Source organism: Ochotona curzoniae, unplaced genomic scaffold (assembly GCF_017591425.1).
Source record: "Ochotona curzoniae isolate NIBS_2020 unplaced genomic scaffold, NIBS_Ocur_1.0 contig_2321, whole genome shotgun sequence".
Classification (NCBI taxonomy): domain Eukaryota; kingdom Metazoa; phylum Chordata; class Mammalia; order Lagomorpha; family Ochotonidae; genus Ochotona; species Ochotona curzoniae.
The window spans coordinates 15,627,095-15,643,634 of NW_024465421.1; the positions used below are offsets into that span (position 1 = coordinate 15,627,095).

General features: G+C 53.8%; 1 protein-coding gene across 2 annotated transcripts in view; it reads right to left on the bottom strand.

Annotated features, from left to right (window-relative positions):
• SYT17 (synaptotagmin 17) overlaps positions 1-14,278 on the bottom strand; it is a 44,187-nt gene extending 29,909 nt beyond the window's left edge. Inside the window, exons 1-5 of one of the 2 annotated variants that reach the window (XM_040973921.1) lie at positions 14,262-14,278; positions 10,640-10,657; positions 9,856-10,004; positions 3,619-3,767; positions 1,198-1,817 (exon numbers count right to left, since the gene is read on the bottom strand). In XM_040973921.1, the coding sequence (XP_040829855.1) occupies positions 1,198-1,817; positions 3,619-3,767; positions 9,856-10,004; positions 10,640-10,657; positions 14,262-14,276 (951 nt within the window). In that variant the 5' untranslated portion in view covers positions 14,277-14,278. Of the gene's footprint in view, positions 1-1,197; positions 1,818-3,618; positions 3,768-9,855; positions 10,005-10,639; positions 10,658-10,806; positions 11,038-14,261 lie in introns of those variants that run through there. The other variant, XM_040973922.1, reaches the window with a different exon arrangement.
• Between the last annotated feature and the right edge of the window lie 2,262 nt (positions 14,279-16,540).

Genomic DNA, 16,540 nt, shown 5'->3' on the forward strand with positions numbered 1-16,540 from the left:
TGCATTATTTTGCACGTGTGGATGCTGGTGGAATAGGCAGGAAGTTCTGGAAATTACCCCTGGCAACTCCCGACAGCCCTCAATCAATGAATGGCCACAAGGAGTTGGGGTGTAAACGTCCCAGTGCTCCCAGCCCTGTGTGGTGCAGCTTTGCGAGGGCTCCCTGCTTCCCCAGTAGGTGGTGGGTCTGCCCCTGCCCACCCTGCAGAAGGACACGGTCAGTTCAATGACATTTGGGGGCTGCCTGTTCTGCTGCCTGCCTCATCAAGGACTCTCTCATCTCAGAGTCTTCTTCGGAGGAGTGCAAACCAGGGCAGGGATATGTCTCCTGACCTTAGGCAGACCGCTCTCCCCTCATCCCGTTGCTGCTCCCTGACAGCGGGACAGTAATGTTTAAAAACCTGTACCCCCGAAAGTGATGCTGGATTGCCCCAGTCCCTGGAGGGGGATGCACAGCTCTGAGAAATCACCCTGCCTTCATCTCGCCTGACTCTCATCCCCAGCGCAGATGGCCCACAGAGACCTGCGCCTGGCTACTCGCGCTCTCCGCACCCCTCCTCCCGCAGCGCATGCACGCTTCTCCTCTAACACGCAGGAATGCCCGACAGCTACCGGAGACGCAGGCTGGTCCGTGGGTGGTTTTCTACGCAGCCACATTTCCCTGGGCTGGACAGGGGAAGGAAGCCAATGGAACGAGCTGCTTGCAAAACATCCACACACCATCCTGTTCTCTAGCCCGCATCATTTTCGTTCTTTTTTTTTTTAACCCATCACATCAATATCCAAAAGCCAAAAATGACTGAGTTTTATATCAAGACGGTCATTCTCCCAGTCAAATCACCCAGCAGCACAGACAAACAACCTGCCTACGAGGGAGGGCCAATGTTATACCTGTGTAATGTGTGATCACACCTTGCAGCATCCCAGGGATGGCTCGTGTCCTCTGGTCCTGTGAGGTATTACCACCAGCCAACACAGGGATCTCTGCCATATTGTGTGTGTGTGTGTGTGTGTGTGTGTGACTTCTTGCAGGCCAGAAATTATTTTCAAATTCAAAACCCGTGAAACGCCCCCACGTGGTTTCAAAAATAAGCGAACGTCTAAATAATCATGTCGGTTGATTTTTTTTTTTTTATCACTCTTTCCACCCCGCCCCTCCTTAAGCTCTTGAGGAGACTCTGGGAGTTCAGCCCTTACCTGGGAGCTAGGGATCAGAGCCTTCCACCAGTGCCCGCCCTTCACCAGGTCCACTTCGCACAAGGGCACGGACACCTTGCCAATGACACAGTGGCGCGAGAACTTATCAAAATCCACCACCGTGAGCAGCAGGGTCCTCCTCTGGGCTTCTAGGAAGGGGATCTCGAAGGTGTAGCGCTCTTCAAACACGGGCCTCTGCGTCTTGCGCTTGACCCCGGTCTGTTTGGAGTTCTTCTGATCGGGCAGCAGACAGATCTTGACGTATGGGTTGGAGTGTGCCATGTCCTGGCGTGAGCCATCGTGGGAGATGGGGGGCGGCAAGTCCCGGGCCTCGATCACCCGCACGGTGAGGTGGTTGTGCAGCAGGTCATACTGAGTGCTGAAGTGCAGCATGCCCAGCTGGTACTTGGATAAGATCTCCTCGTCCGTCAGCGAGTCCATGTCATCGCTGCTCGAGTCCAGCGAATACAGCCGGGGCTCGAACTTACGGAAGTAGTCGTCGGGCACATAGGTCCGTCTGAGCACCGAGGGTTGAATGGGCTCCTTCTTGGCGCTGAGCACGCCAAACTCAATGGGTTTGATATCGATGAGCGGGGAGCTGGGCCGTCTTGTCTCCAGACCTAAGCAATGGCCACAGATAACAATGAATTGGAGGAAGTGGGCCTGGGCGCCAGGGGTGGGGAACAGGCGAAGCTCTGTCTCACAAGACTCTGGGCCATGCCATGCTTTGAAATGCCCTTGCCCCTCGATATTCACAGGGACCACTCAAGAATGTCAAACCCACCACCAATACACGATACTCCCGTGGCTGGTAGCAAACAGGGTAGCATTTCTGGATAACTCAGGCACATTGGAGATTTTCCATCACCTCTAGGTCCCTCACAGTGCCTACTGCCGGGGAAAGGCCATGTCTACAGTTGTCCCATTTAGTGCATGTGGGCAACTCTGATGCAATCTTACAGAAGCATCTTCCACCTGCATCTAGCTGATTGCATCTGAGGCTGCACAACTTGTGGGCTACCAAGGGGCTGCCTGCACTCCCAGGAAGAATTTATCTTGTGAGAGGTGGCACGGTGGCACGGGCATCACCATTCCCAATACCACAGTGGCCAGGAGCCAGGTCCCATGCTCCCATCCTGCACATGCTAAGTCATTTCACCTGTGCAATCCCCAGATCTGGGAACGACAAGAGAGTTTCAAATGATTCCTGGGATGGGCGAGCTCTGACCCAGCGATGTATGGCTTGCTAAATGTTTTGCATGAAAAGAAATTCCTCTTTGAGCTGCATTTTCCAGGAACTTTTGGAAGGCTCGCTGCCGATCCAAAGGATGAGCATCATAGCTAGTAACCAACAGAAGCACATTTCAGCAAGACACCCTGAATTCTCTTTTCTCCCCTACACTGTCTTCCAAGCCCAGGGTGTGGCTCACTCTTGCAGTCCCCTGGGTGTGAACTACCTCTGGTTCCCCCAGTGCTCCCCAGCTCTGAGGGGCTGATGGCCGTAGTACTGGGGAGCACTGTGCCACCTCACTTTTCAGGTAGAGAGACTGAGGTCCGTACAAGTTGGCAACACCTTCTTTTGCACTCATTGATCTCTGGATACTATTTTTGCTACTTCCTGTCTCTTATCTGTCTCTTATCCCAGGAAGTGTTAGACACTAATCATTTCCATCTACATAGTCGTGTGAATGCTAAGCTTTCTCCCCTTGTTAAGTGAACCTCACAGACATCAACTGAGTGAGACAGGACAGGTCCTTCGGTGGAGTGAAAGGAGGTTGGGAAAGCTCCTTCTCCTTTCCACTCAAATTTGACCCATAATTGCCTTTGGTTTAGGTGTACAAGCAAGGGGATTTCATATAAACACCCAGCTTGTCGATTCCCCTTGGGAAAGCCTGGGCAATCTTGGGCTCCCAGGGCTAGACTGAGTACCAGCCACCCATTCTTGTCTTGGGGCATCAGCTTTCCAGTTAGCCACAATCCCCCCGACTCCACCCTGCCCTAGTATCACTCCCCAGAGCATCAGCTGCCATTTGTCCATGCATCAAAGCAACTAGTCAACTTCTGACACCACCCACCAGGGCCCTGGGTCAGCACACCCTGCTGGACCACAAGGCAATGTCCTCTTTTCAGAAGTGGAAGTGACAGATTAAGGAGGGCTTCAGAAAGGTCATGGAACTGTGAACGAGGCCAAAACATGGACCGCAAATAAGCCAGAACCAGAATAAACACCAAATTCCATTTTCCATAAACTTTTTGAACGACGCTCGAGGGTGGCGCTGGGGACCAATGATGTTAGCCAAAGACTCCTTTGCCACCCTGACTACCGATGGCTCTGCCACACTACCTCCTCCCCAGCAATAGCCTGTCCTTCCCCACTCTCCCCCTCCAAGTTCCCCTGGTGGCCCCGGCAGACAGGCTTACTTGAGATCCTGCGGGTCAGGCTGTACGTGGACTTGGATGTGTCTGAGGATGAGCGCCTCCCATCCGGGGAGCTGGTCCGTGAGGCGAGCGGGACTTCACTGGCTGTGTGGACAGAGTCACCATCCTTGTCACTGCTCCGGCTGGCCACCCTGTGGGAGGAGGAGGAGGGGAGCCCTCAGTGGCTGTCGAAGGGAACCCACGGATGGGGTTCTTTCTGCCTAGGAGGGGGAAACCCGCATGACACCTGTTGTCAGACCCGCATCGGGCAACTTCCAACAATGTCGCTCTAAAACAGCGTGGAGGCCGGCACTTCAGGGCACCCATGATGCTGGCTTCCCATATGAACACCAGCCAGTTCAAGTCCTGGCTGCTCCACTTCCAATCCAGCTCCTGGCAAATGCATCTGGGAAAACAGTGGAAGATAGCCCAAGTCTTTGAGTCCCTGCCACCCTCATGGGAGTTCCAGATGCAGCTCCTGCCTCCTGGTTCTGCCTGACTAGGCTTCCTTATAGCCATACGGAGAGTGAACCAGCAGCACTCTGCCTTTCAAATAAATAAAAATAAACCTTTAAAAGTAAAGGAATAGCGTAGGAGTCCTTGAACTCTCCAGGATGTTTCATTTTGTACAAAACATGAAATAACACGCAGGATCATGCATGAATGTTCACCCATCTGTCAAGGATTTGCTGTTTCAAAGCCACTGGGGGAAGGAAGGCTGTGTAATGTTAGGCTACTGCCACGTGGGGGCGCCACATTAAGTATGTGAAGAGGGAGACTAGCCCATCTTCAGTCTGAAAACTGGACCAAGTGATTGCTTACGCACATTTAAGCTTTGGCAAGTGGCTTTTGGTGACAGTGCCCTGCCAGCTCGGTCATCACCGTGTCTCAAAAAGACTGCGCATCTTTCAACAACATCCTGTAACAACTGTCACTCAAAGTTTCTCTGAGTGGCAGGGCTACAGCTGAGGTTCCGAGTTGAATCAGTGGCGGCCACGACTCGGTGCACTCCCATTGAGAACGAGAAACGCTAAGGATTTGTACACCTTACACAGTGCTCTGAACAGGTGAACATTCAGGAACATTCTGCCCTGCTTGGGGCAGGCTCTAGATCTCAAAGATGGTTATGATGGAGGCGGCTTTAAGATCCTCCAGGGCTCACAAAGCTAGGGAAGGGTGCTGGCTGGAGGGAAGAGCAGAAACCAGCAAGTGGCCAAGAGGTCACCGCCGCACAGCTCGTTGCCCATCGCCCTCGAGGCTTGCACATTGCACTGCCCAGACCCAAACCATAGCCCTCAGCTTGGCATTGAAGGCTGCAGGGAGGCTCTGTCTTGAAAGATGTGGAATCCACAGAGTAGTCGGTCTGCAGGCACATTCTGAGTATCAAAGGATGCTGAGCGGATGCTCTGGCAAGCACACAGTGCCATGGCCAGGACAAGATGGGATTTGCTGCTCGGTGCTGGGGAGAGCAGCAGGGTGGGGGTTGGAGGGTGGAAGGCAGAATCTTGGCCAGTTTCCTGCTCCTGGTCTGCTGGCGGAAGAAGGTGGCTGATGAAACATGATGGGCAGGAGAACTGACAGCCACCAACATGGACAGCACACTGAATCAATCCCTGTCTCCCCTCTCCTGGAATCCAACACTACCCCATCTCCAAGGGAGGCAGGACCACCGCAGGCTGACTCCCTGGGACCCACCCACCTGCCCCCATCCCCCACCCAGGTGCCGTCCTTTACTTTAAAGTGCCCCAGCTTTGTTCTTGCTTTCTCCCAGGACCACCATTTCCCTGGTTCTTAACTGATCTATTTGGCATCACAGTCCTCTGGGGGCAGGCCCTGTCCTTTCTTCCTCCTCAGCACACACTTCACAGTGGCAGCATCTGCACTTGCTGGGATCAAAGGTACCCTGGGTTGAGCAACCGCCTGGCGCGGCTCCATGCTGTGTGCCTTGCCACACCCCAGGGGTTCACTGCTGTTAGCCACTCCTAGTCCACACCCAGACAGTCAGTGGCAGCCCCAGGGAAGGACGGGGTCATCTATCTGCCCCCTCTAGTGACTGTCAAGCCCAATCCTAGAGAGCAAGCAGCATGCCGTTTGACCAGTAGGTATTCAACACAATGCTTGTTGGACAGAGCAAAGTCTTATTTTATTTCTTTAAGGGTCTTTCTGGCATTGTCCCCAGAAGAAACCAGTCTGGTGGTGCCATGACCCTGACCCACCCCATGGCAAGCCAGGACCCAGAGGACAGGAGTAGAGGTGATACCTGGGGGACAACGCAGAGTACATACGTACATGCCCAGACACCTGCCACATGCCAGTGCACAGAGGCAAGTCCCGGGGCCGTGGCCTAGCTGGCACAGCAGGAGCCAAGCTGCAGAGCCCGTGACATTTTTACTGCCTGTCTGTTTGATAACACGCAGCTGCCCACTTGGTAAACCAATCTGGGGGAAACATAAGCTGTAACTTTGCTTTCTGATGCACTTGATGTGCCTCTGCTTGGCAGCTTCCTCTTACCATTTCTTTTCTTTTCTTTTTTTTTAATCTTAAATGCCAAGAGGGAGTGCAACCAACTTCCCAGGGTCCCGGAGAGACCTGGATCATCACAGAAAACACAAAGGTCACACACAGCTACTTGGGTTGTACAGTGCACAACCTGGCTGGTGGGATTCAACATGACCACCACGCAAATGACGCCACTCGGAGTCCTGTGGTCCTGCTGAGAAAGCTCTAGGCCACTTCCTCTTGGAGGTCCCAGCTCCTGGATTTCTGAGAGTCCCTTCATTGCACAAAAGATTAGCAGCCAGCACAAAGTACAAGGTCCTCGCCTGCGGTGTGGGAATAGCAGCCAAGCGGCCATAGCACTCAGCCTCGGGTACCCAACCTGGGCTTTCTCAGCATCCAGCACACGTCTCCGCTGCTATCAGAGAAAAATCCCAGGCCTCATGCTAGCATTTGCTCTGAGACACCCCTGAGGGTTTTTCACTGGCCTGTCCACCTGTGTTGTCATACCTCTTGGGCCCTCTCCCCCCTATTGGGTTCCAACACTCCAACCGTCTACTACAGGAGCCAGCAAGCTCCAGAGCCAACTCACTGCCTCATCTTATGAATAAAGCATGCTACCAGCACAGGCACTGGGGTTGTTTTGCGATGAATCTGATGGGATGGGAGTTTAGTGCTACCATATGGAAACAGCAAAAATAAGGTCAATACAAAAGAGAGAGCAGAGGCAAAGATTTCACTGGAACCCCTATATCCAACTATGCCTGAAGTCATCATCCTTGTCATCTCTCATAGCAAGGCTGATGCCAGACCCTACAATGCCAGGCACAATGAACTTGCCTTCCTTCCCAGACAAGACTTAAAGCCTGCCCAGGAGATAGGACCCTGGCTGGTCTGGTGCATACCACTGGCACCTGCTCTGCTCTCCAAAACAAACAGCAATGAAACTGCAATTCCACCATCACCACTTAGAGCATCCAGTCTCTGCCCATAGGCTGGTCAGTTGATTGACAGCTGTTTGTCACAGTGAACAAGACACACAAAAAGTCCTGCCCTCAGGGAACTGGCATGCTTGCCAGCATGATCTTAAAGACAGCAGAGGGGCTGAGCCAACCTGCCAAAGGAGGTATAGAAAAACGGTAATTAGCTCTCTTTAAAAAGATGTATGTATGTATGTATGTATGTATTTGAAAGGTAGAATGACAGGAAAAAAAGAGAGCTCTTTCATTCACTGCTTCCCTCCCCAAATAACCACAGCAGCCAGGGCTGAACCAGGGCTAAGCCAGAAACCAGGAACTCCATCCTGGTCTCCCAGGTGCATGGCAGGAACCTGGTACCTGGGCCATCGGCTGCCCTCCGCAGTGCATTAGCAAGGGAGCTGGACTGGAAGCAGGTCAGCCAGGACCAGAGTGGGTACTCTGACACCAGGAGGCTGGCATTGTAAGCTACTGCTTAACCTAGTGCATGGTCAGCTATCTGACCCGTGTTTCCTGGCCATGCGCTCAAGAAACCTAGCTCTGTTCATGGCAACAAAGCAAACCCACATCTCTCCCATCACCAGCCCCCTCTCCAGTGATAAGCTCTTGATTCATGAGTTGATATTACCGACTAGCCCCAATCCCCACGCACCTACAGAATTCAAGCTTCGGCTGAGAATCATCAAGGGGGTGGCCTCCCATGGTCCTTCGTCCACCGAGCGAACCTCTATCACTCTCAGATAAAGCCTTTGCACAAAGCTCTTCCGACCGTGCTAAGTGCCTTATGCATACACCTCGTCAGTTCTTGTGACAATTCTTGAAATCCTTTCCCTAAACCCATTTCACAGAGGGCACGGCATCGCTCATGATCGCTGACCATGGCCCAGCACGCTTCTGCACAGTCGGCCCTTCGCACCTGTGAACTGAACCAACCACGTGGCAAAAATGCTTGAAGGAAAAGCAGGCACATACAGTACAGACTTTCCTTGTCATTATTTCCTAGACAAAACAGCAAAGTGGCTGTTTACCTAGCATCTGCATTGCAGGAAGTATTTTTAAGTAATAAGGAAAAGTGACTTATTATGTGCAGGAGGAAGTGCGTGGGGGATGCGGGATTCAGCATTGTGGTATAGAAGAGACTTGGGTATCCACAGGGAACCTGAGCTTAGTCCTCCGCACACGCCTAAGGCCCACTGTACTTGCAACTCTTGTGAAGAGGTGGGCGTTTGGAATGCCCACCTCACATAGCAGAGTGCTTGAGTTCAAGTTCTGGCTCCACTCTTGATTCTGGCTTCCTGAAAATGCACACCCTAGGAGGCAACAGGGGACAGGTCCAGTACTGGGGTCCCTGCCGCCCACCCGAGAGAACAGGACTGAGTTCTAGGCTCCTGGCTTTAGACTGACCCAGTCCTGGCTTTTGTTGGCATTTGGGATGGTACGGGACAGGGAAATGAACAGGCAGGTAAAAGATTTGTCTCCATGTCTTTCTGCCTTTCAAGTACCACTTGATATATATGTACATTTACATTTATGAAAAATGAAATTGAAAGATAATTTTGGTCCAAATTTTTTGAAATACAGACACTTTGGGCACAATACACATTTGACCATCAACTTTGAGGATTCTTCATGCTTTTTCCACATACATTCGATCCCTTCAATGACAACCCTATGAGATAAATACCATCCTTTCTATCACCCCATTTTACAGATGGAAAAGTGAGGGCCAGAGATCAAACAACGTGCTCATGGTCACAGTCCTTGTCAATGATAGCAGACAGAAATAGGATTTGCACTCACACAGCCTGACCCTGATTCTCTTGGCTATGAACAGACCCAAAGCTTGCTTCTGCGAAGAGCAGACGAGAAGACAGAGGTATGCCCTCCAACTGGAAGGGAAAGCCCTGGCTCCAGAGGCTGCCGGAACCACACAACCCAAGGATTGCGCTGAGCCGGCCCAGGGCCCTCCCTCGCTCCAGCCAATCTCACAATATCAAGAGCAATTGGACCCAACATTTTTTTTCCAGGCCCTTCCTGGCTCAGGCCCTGTGGATTGCCCACATCCTTTTCCCAGCCACCGAGAGATGGACCAGACACATGGCTTAGAAGCTTCAAAACTGTGTTCCCAAAATATCTGAGCGACTGGCAGATGGAGATATTGTATGCGGGCGCGCGAGGAGAGCAAATTGGAAATAAAATGAAAGATGCCAGAGAGAAGAACATAAACAGCATTGGAGGACAGGATGGAGCTGCGGGGTGGGGGAGCGCGCCTGCTCCCGCCGAGATCGAGTTCTTGTGCAGACCAGCAAAACGGCCCTTGTTTGTTCACGCCAGCCACTCCTCCAGGCACAAATATTGACTGAGCATCTAGAACAGGTGCAGGCATCGGGCTGGGTGTTAGGACATCCCTTGCACAACTGATGGGCAAAGATTTCTTTTTCTAACTGGAATGACATGAGCATTGATTAGAGGTACCCCTAGCCAGGCATTGCACAGCTCACAGTCTCCAAAGGCTCAATAGGAAACGAACTGAACTGAAAGCTACTCCACCAGCTGGTCTCACCGGCTTGCCAGGCGAAACAAGGACCACAGAACACAGCTCCGTCCGTAGCAAAGGTGCCTACAGCATCTTCCTGGCCTTCATCCCTGCCCCACCTCTCCCCTCAATCCTGCCGTGGGCCCCACTACCACCACTAGTGATCCCCGGATTCAGGAAGCACACAGCCCCGAGAGGCGTGGAGCTGGCTGGTGAGCTGGTTTGACTTACAGCCAGGGCGGGGTCTGTGCAGGAAAAGGTCCCAGAATCTCCACTTCATCCTCGTTCGACTGGCAGCAGCTGGACTCGTAGCACTTCTGGCAGCAGTGCCGGCAAGTCCACCTGCACAGCAGCAGACTGGAGATTCTGGAAAGAAAACCCTGAGGCCATGGCGGGGCGGGGTGGGGGGTGGAGGGGACCGGGCAGAAGACAACAGCCCCAATTACAAAGCAGTCTGAGCGGAGAGAATTTAAAAGAGAGAGAGGGAGAGACATGCAGGAGTTGTGCCTCCACGGCCGAACACTCAGAATAAAATGTTTTTCATTTCTGTTTAGCCACTGCAGGCACCAAGATGGCAAACACCAAGTTGCAGGAGTCCTTCATAGCCAGCAAAAATATTTGCAGGTAATTTACAGTTTATGCGAGCCTCTCTCTAGCCACGTGGGTGGTTTAGACAACAACAGGAGGGCTAGACAATATGTTCTCCAAGCACAATGAATATTAACTTTATCTTCTTGAAAGCAAAGAAAACAGTTTTTAAAAAGGTAATCTCCCTGACATAAAGGCAGAGACAATCAGACAAGTAGGAGTGGTGAGGATACCCCAAGTTGTCAACAGGTATCCTTTCCAGGGGAGGGGGCGCCTCCATTCAGTAGAAACAAGGGGACCCCAGTATCTAGCTCCACAGCTTCACAGCTCCCATGGAAGACCACCGCCCACCACCACCACCACCAGATCAGAGACCAACATGGCTTAATTAAAAACCCGACCGGAACAGCCTTCTCAAGGAACCCACCTCGTTTAATGGTTCCAACTGCCCTTTTACAGATGCACGACGAGGCCAAGGGACGTTCCGGGGCGAAGGGATTACAAAAAGAGAGAAACAAGACCAGTTTAGCAATATTCCAGCAACTCACAACAGGAAGGAAAAAAAAAAAAGCACCCTGCATCTTTTCCACTTACCATCCTGGGAAGGGAGCTGACTTGCTAACAAGGTGTTGCTATTTCCAGGGCTGCTGGTAGCTCCCCGGCTAACCAGCACCGAGTAAACTTGAGCATCTCGATGCAATTTGCACCGTATGCTGTAGTGAATCAGAGTGGGGGAGACAGACAGTCATGCTAGCCGATGCAGTCACACTTGAGGAAAGCAAACCTTCCTAGATGGAAATAGCCCTGGGGCCAGTCCGACAGGACCCTGGGGGACGCAGCATCACACACAGGCTCGGGGACCCCACGTCCCCTGGATCCCCCACAGTCCCAGAAACCCTACTTTCCCACTGCCTGCCTGTGCTCCAATGGTGACTGCCGATGGGGAGTTTCACAAGTCCACCCACAGGTGGGGGAAAGCAGAAAGAAAGCCAGGATCTAGAACTTGAGTGAGGAAGGGAGGACCTCCCCTCTCCTCCTGGCCCCACCCCCCTTCCCCATCTCCTTCTCATAGGTCCCCGAGGCACTGGTCCCCTCTCATCCTCCTCACTGAGTGTCCCAGGATAGCACCTGGTCAGGTGCCACTAAAACTCAGAGCTTGGAACCAGGAGAGACAAAATTTCTGGCTGTTTCAGTTCTCTTTCAAGAGGGAGAAAGCTTTAACTGGGTCCCCTTGCGTGTTAAGGTCTTTCTGAACACTCGCTGATTCCTAACCTTGCTTCCAGCCTTTGAAACAAAGAAAGCAGACCCCAGCTCGGAGCCTGGGAGAAAACCACATCCAGCTAGAATTTAATAATGTGTTTATTTTTCCAGCTGCCTTCTGCTTCTCTCATGTGACCCTGGTTTCCTATTATGGTAATACAACAAAGTTTCTTTTTAATAGGATTTTTGAAAGATTGATTTATTGATCTGAAAGGCAGAATTAGCGAGAGAGAAGGAGTGACACAGAGAGAGAGAGATCTTCCTTCAGCTGGTTTGCTCCCCAGTTGGCTGCAACTGCTGGGTCTCGGTCAGGTCAAAGCCAGGAGCTTCTAGGTCTCTCACATGGGTGACAGAGGCCCAAGTACTTGGGCCATCCTCTGCTGCTTTCCCAGGTGCATCAGCAGGGAGCTGAATCTGAAGTGGAGCAGCCAGAACTTGAACCAGTGCCCACATGGGATGTCAGCACTGCAGAGGGAAGTTTAACGTGCCATGCCACAGTGCACCCCCCCTCATTATCTGCTTCTAGAAAATGATTATGTCAATATGGTACAGGGTGATGCACATGAAAACTTTCAAATCGTTGACGGCACTGATCATCAACTCTGTGCAAAAGCAAAACTCCAGCCATGCACAAAACAAGACCTGAACGAGGTACAAGACAAGTAGCAGTCCTGAGCGCAGAGAAGCCATCCCAGCCGTCATCGACGTGACCGAGACAAGTCAGCAGCCTCTCAGAGTCTCGGTTACTTTTTATGGGAAGATTGGCTCCCTACCCAAACAGGTGCTATCAGGCTGGAAGCCAACAACACAAGACCAAACACGCCCTCCCTGTGCCCCCAAGAGAACAAGGGGGGACCTGCCAGGCACACAGTGTCGTCCTAGCAGGCAGAGTTGCACACAAAGCAACGCAAAGCTAAGCCCTCCCAGACACGTCCACAAGAATGTGCTTGGCTCTGCAAGAGCACGCCCACTGCCACCAGTACCCACTAGCTTGGCTCGGGGAGGTGTGTCCTGGGTGCGAACGTGACCAAGCCACAAAGAACATGGATAACGCCACCACAAGCACCCACGAGCAACTACCTACCAGCTTTCCAAATACCCAGGTTTAAGGTAAGTGTTGGGGAACAAAGAGACCCCAGAGGATATGGACGGAAAAGAGGACAGACACCAAAGCCCTGGGGTTCCCCAAGCCCTGCCTCCCCCTGGGTCCCATGGGTTCCCGTGTTTGACACCAGCTGAGCAGAACTCACGTGAACCAGAGAGCAAGCGGGACAAACAACTCAGCCTATCTCGTACGCCGTACGTGCAGCCCTCAAACTAAGAATGACTGGCACATTTTTTTTTTTTTGGTAGTTGAATGAAAGAAAGAGATTCTTGGTTGGTTGGTGCAAAAAGAGAGATTGATTTTTAAACATTCAAATGGTTCTCTACAAATAAGGCACCAGCAGCTATCCTTTCATTGACTGGCCCTTCATGGTCGCTTTCTTGTTTAAAGTTAGAAGGGACTCGTTGGGACAGAGGCCACATGGGCTTGGGAGAAAGGGGTATTCACTGTGTAGAACTTGACAGAACTTCTAGGAGACCTCAGGTATCTGCCTTGGAGATCCCATTGGCCGCACACCCTTGGACAAGTAAGTTCAAGTTCTCTGTGTTGCAGGTGGTCACTCAGAACTCCCGATGCCCTGCTCATGCTGCCCTTCTACTCCACTGCCTTCAGCAGGGCGCCAGGTAAGAGGCACCTGCCTGTGTGTTGAGTGACTGCTGAAAGGCCTCTCAACAACACGTAGCCCACAGTGCGTGGTCAGCCCAGGGTGACCTTCACTCCGTGGAACTCAAGCCAAGGGAGGAACTGCAGGCTCCATCAGGTGACAAAGACCCAGGTCCACAGGCGGCCAACCCACAAAATAAAAGCAGGGAATGTGCTAGGCCCAGGGTACAAAGAGGGTGGGGTGCCACCAAGGAATCCTGGACGTGGGCGCTGGCGGGCCTTCCCTGTCCGGCTGGAAGGAGTCAGCCCCAGACACCAGCGGCTCCCGTGACCTTGGCGCTGACCTGCCGCCACTTCCCTCCGCATACAGCAACCACCTCTCCCCCTTCCCCCAAATAACCAGCTGCTCCAAACGATTTTAACTCCAGGATTCTGGGGCAGTTTCCTCAAGGTGACAGGGCCAGTAGCATCCAGATGCCCCGAGGCAATGGGCTGAAGTGGCCGCCGGCTTGCCCTCTGCCTCACCCAGGGCGCCTCCAGCCTCCATGGGTTCCCCCCGCAACCCCCGCCCTCAGCACCCAAGGCCAGGGAGAGACAACGTCCTTGTCCCTCCTGGCCGGAACAGCTGCCTCAAGCTCGCTCCGCGCCGGCCAATTAGCCGGAGCCGTCACCAAGGCAACGGCAGCTGGCGCGCCCCGGGCCGCCCTCCCTGCGGCCCCTCCCCTGGGGAGGGGTGCCAGGGGGGAGGGGTGCCAGGGGGGAGGGGGCAGAGTGGGGGAGAAAAGTCCTCCCCACCCCCAGTCTTTCCCCAGGAGGCAAGGGCGCCCAATGCGCCTAGGGCCCACTAGCCCGGGGTCCGAGGGTGAAGGGGGGGTCCCCAGCTTTTCCTCCCGGGGCGCACCGCCGCAGCTGCACAGGTTGCCTGCGCCCGACACTCGGTTTCTCCTGGCAAGTTTGTGGAATCCCTGTCGGGTGCCCTCCCTCACGCGCACAAGCAGCCGGAGGGGGCGCGGCACTCCACACTCCCCCCTCAAAATCCCCCGCCCACAGCCCGGACCTGGCCCCCCAGCCTCAGCCCTACCTGGATGTACGCCATTTTCGCCCTCGCGCACTCACTCCAGCCCGGGCATGGCGCCGCCACAGCCACTTTGCCCTCGCCAACGTGGGAGGGGGAAGAAGGCAAAGGGGGGGAAAGGAATTAAGAGCCAGCCGGGTGGCCCCAGACGTGACTGGAGTGGCTGATGAGCGGCGCCCGCCCCTCTGCCGGCCGCCCCGTCCTTGCCTTTCCCTGCGTTCCGGCTCCCGGAGTCGGGGCTGCCTCCCCAGCTCCGAGATGTAAAGCGCCCAGGGTGCCCGCCGTGGCCTCCCTCACCGGCCCGGGCTCCCCACAACCCCGCCCCGGGGTGTTCACGAGGCTGGGAAGAGGAGGGGGCGCGTGAACGGTGAGCCCCGGGCGGCCGCGGGGACTGCAGAGACCCCGGCGCAGGCTGGGCCGGAGATGCAGGGGCCCTGGCGCGCGGGAGGCGGGGGAGGGAACGGGGCTGGGGACCGGGGTGGGAGGGGACGGTGCACGGGTCAGCCCATCTGGCCGGGCGCGGGGACTAGCGCCTCCAGAAAGCAGAGCACAGGGGAGTAGTAAAGCAGGGATGCAAAGCCGGCGGGGAAGTACAGTCACCCGTCCTGGAGCCTGGGGCTGGGAGGGTCCCCCTGGCAATCCAGCCCTCTCCCCAAACCGGGTTTGGGAAAACTTTAGTCTTGCCCCACCCGTCGGGCCTAGAAGGGTTGCGGACAACCGCGCTGAAACTGAGAACTCGAGTCCCAAATTAAGGCGGGCATAGGGCGCCCCAAGAGAGGGGCTCTGCGGCCAGGGCTGCAGGGGTAGCGCTCCCAGAGCCGGAGCGCGTGTCACCCCTGCACCTGCCGGAGTTGCGCCCAGGACGCAACAGGTCCTGCGCGGGGCGGCCCGGCAGCGCCACCCAGCGTCTTAGCTGTACCTCGTGCGCAATTCTACCCGCAGGCAGCTCGTACTGCCCACCAGCAGTCCTGTGGCCTGGGGCGTGTCCAGCACGCACCCTCCCTACTGCCCGCGTGGCTGGAAACGCCCAGCAGCACCCAAAGGCATCCTCAGGGACCTCCCACGAACAAGGCTTGCCTGCCCAAGGCCGAAGAGCTGGGACTGGCTCGCCACGGAGGGATTTGAGGGAGAACATTGCCCTCCGCTGGTTGTTTTGCAAACGCCCCGCTGGTCACCAGCTTATCGGAGTTTTACATTTTTAACCTCCCAGAACCTGTCTTGTCTTTTCATCAGGAAAAAAAAAAAGCTCGGCCCTGCTTATATGCTTATGCCCTGGACTGTTTGATGGGGTGTATGTGAGGTGTCATAGCTGTAGGCAAATAGATGGTGTGTAACCATGGGACAGATGTGTGTAATTCGTAGCACCCAGCGAGGAAAGCTTTTCTAAGGCAGCAGTTACATGCCCAGCTCGTCCTGACCACTTTTATTTCATTCCACCCTCATAGACCATGGACTGTCCTGGGCATGGCGTATCTGCCAGAGAGAAGCAGGTGCCATGGAGAGGTGTCTGAAGCTTTTAAGTTCTCACTGCCTCAGGAGAGGGTGTGATGCCACCATCCCCAGCTGGCACTGCAGAGAGACAATGCATTCTTGCCCAGGCCCTGATGAGAAGGGGTGGCAAGTGGGTTTTCCAGAGGAGATCTCGTGGGATGGGTACTCCTTGGGGAGTATCTTTTTGCAAAAGTTTCTGGAAAATGGCATTTGTGAAAATACACATCATGAAAAAACCACGTTTTGTTCCATTGTCCATGAGCATTTTTTCTAAAGATGTATTTTTTTTTTTATTGCAAAGTCAGATATACAGAGAGGAGGAGAGACAGGAAGATCTTCCTTTCGATCATTCACTCCCCAAGTGGCCACAACGGCTACAACTGCACCAATCCGAAGCCAGGGGCTTCTACCAGGTTTCCCACGCGGGTACAGAGTCCCAAAGCTTTGAGCCATCCTCAACTGCTTTCCCATGCTATAAGCAGGGAGCTGGATGGGAAACAGAAAAGCTGAGATCAGAACCAGCGCCCATATGGGATCCAGTGTGTGCAGGGTGAGGACTTTAGCCACTAGGCTAATGTATCAGGCCCCTGTCCATGAGCTTTATGGAGTGCCCTAGTCATTACTCTCCTTTTTCTTTCCAGTCCTTTGCATACATTCAGTACTTAAATTTACTAGCAGCATGAGATAGGATCTTTCTCCCTTTCTTTAAAGAGATAAGTGAAACATAAGCTAGTGGAGTGAAACAGACCAGGTGTACACGGCCCCAAAGTGGTCAGGGTCCCAAGCCAGACAGC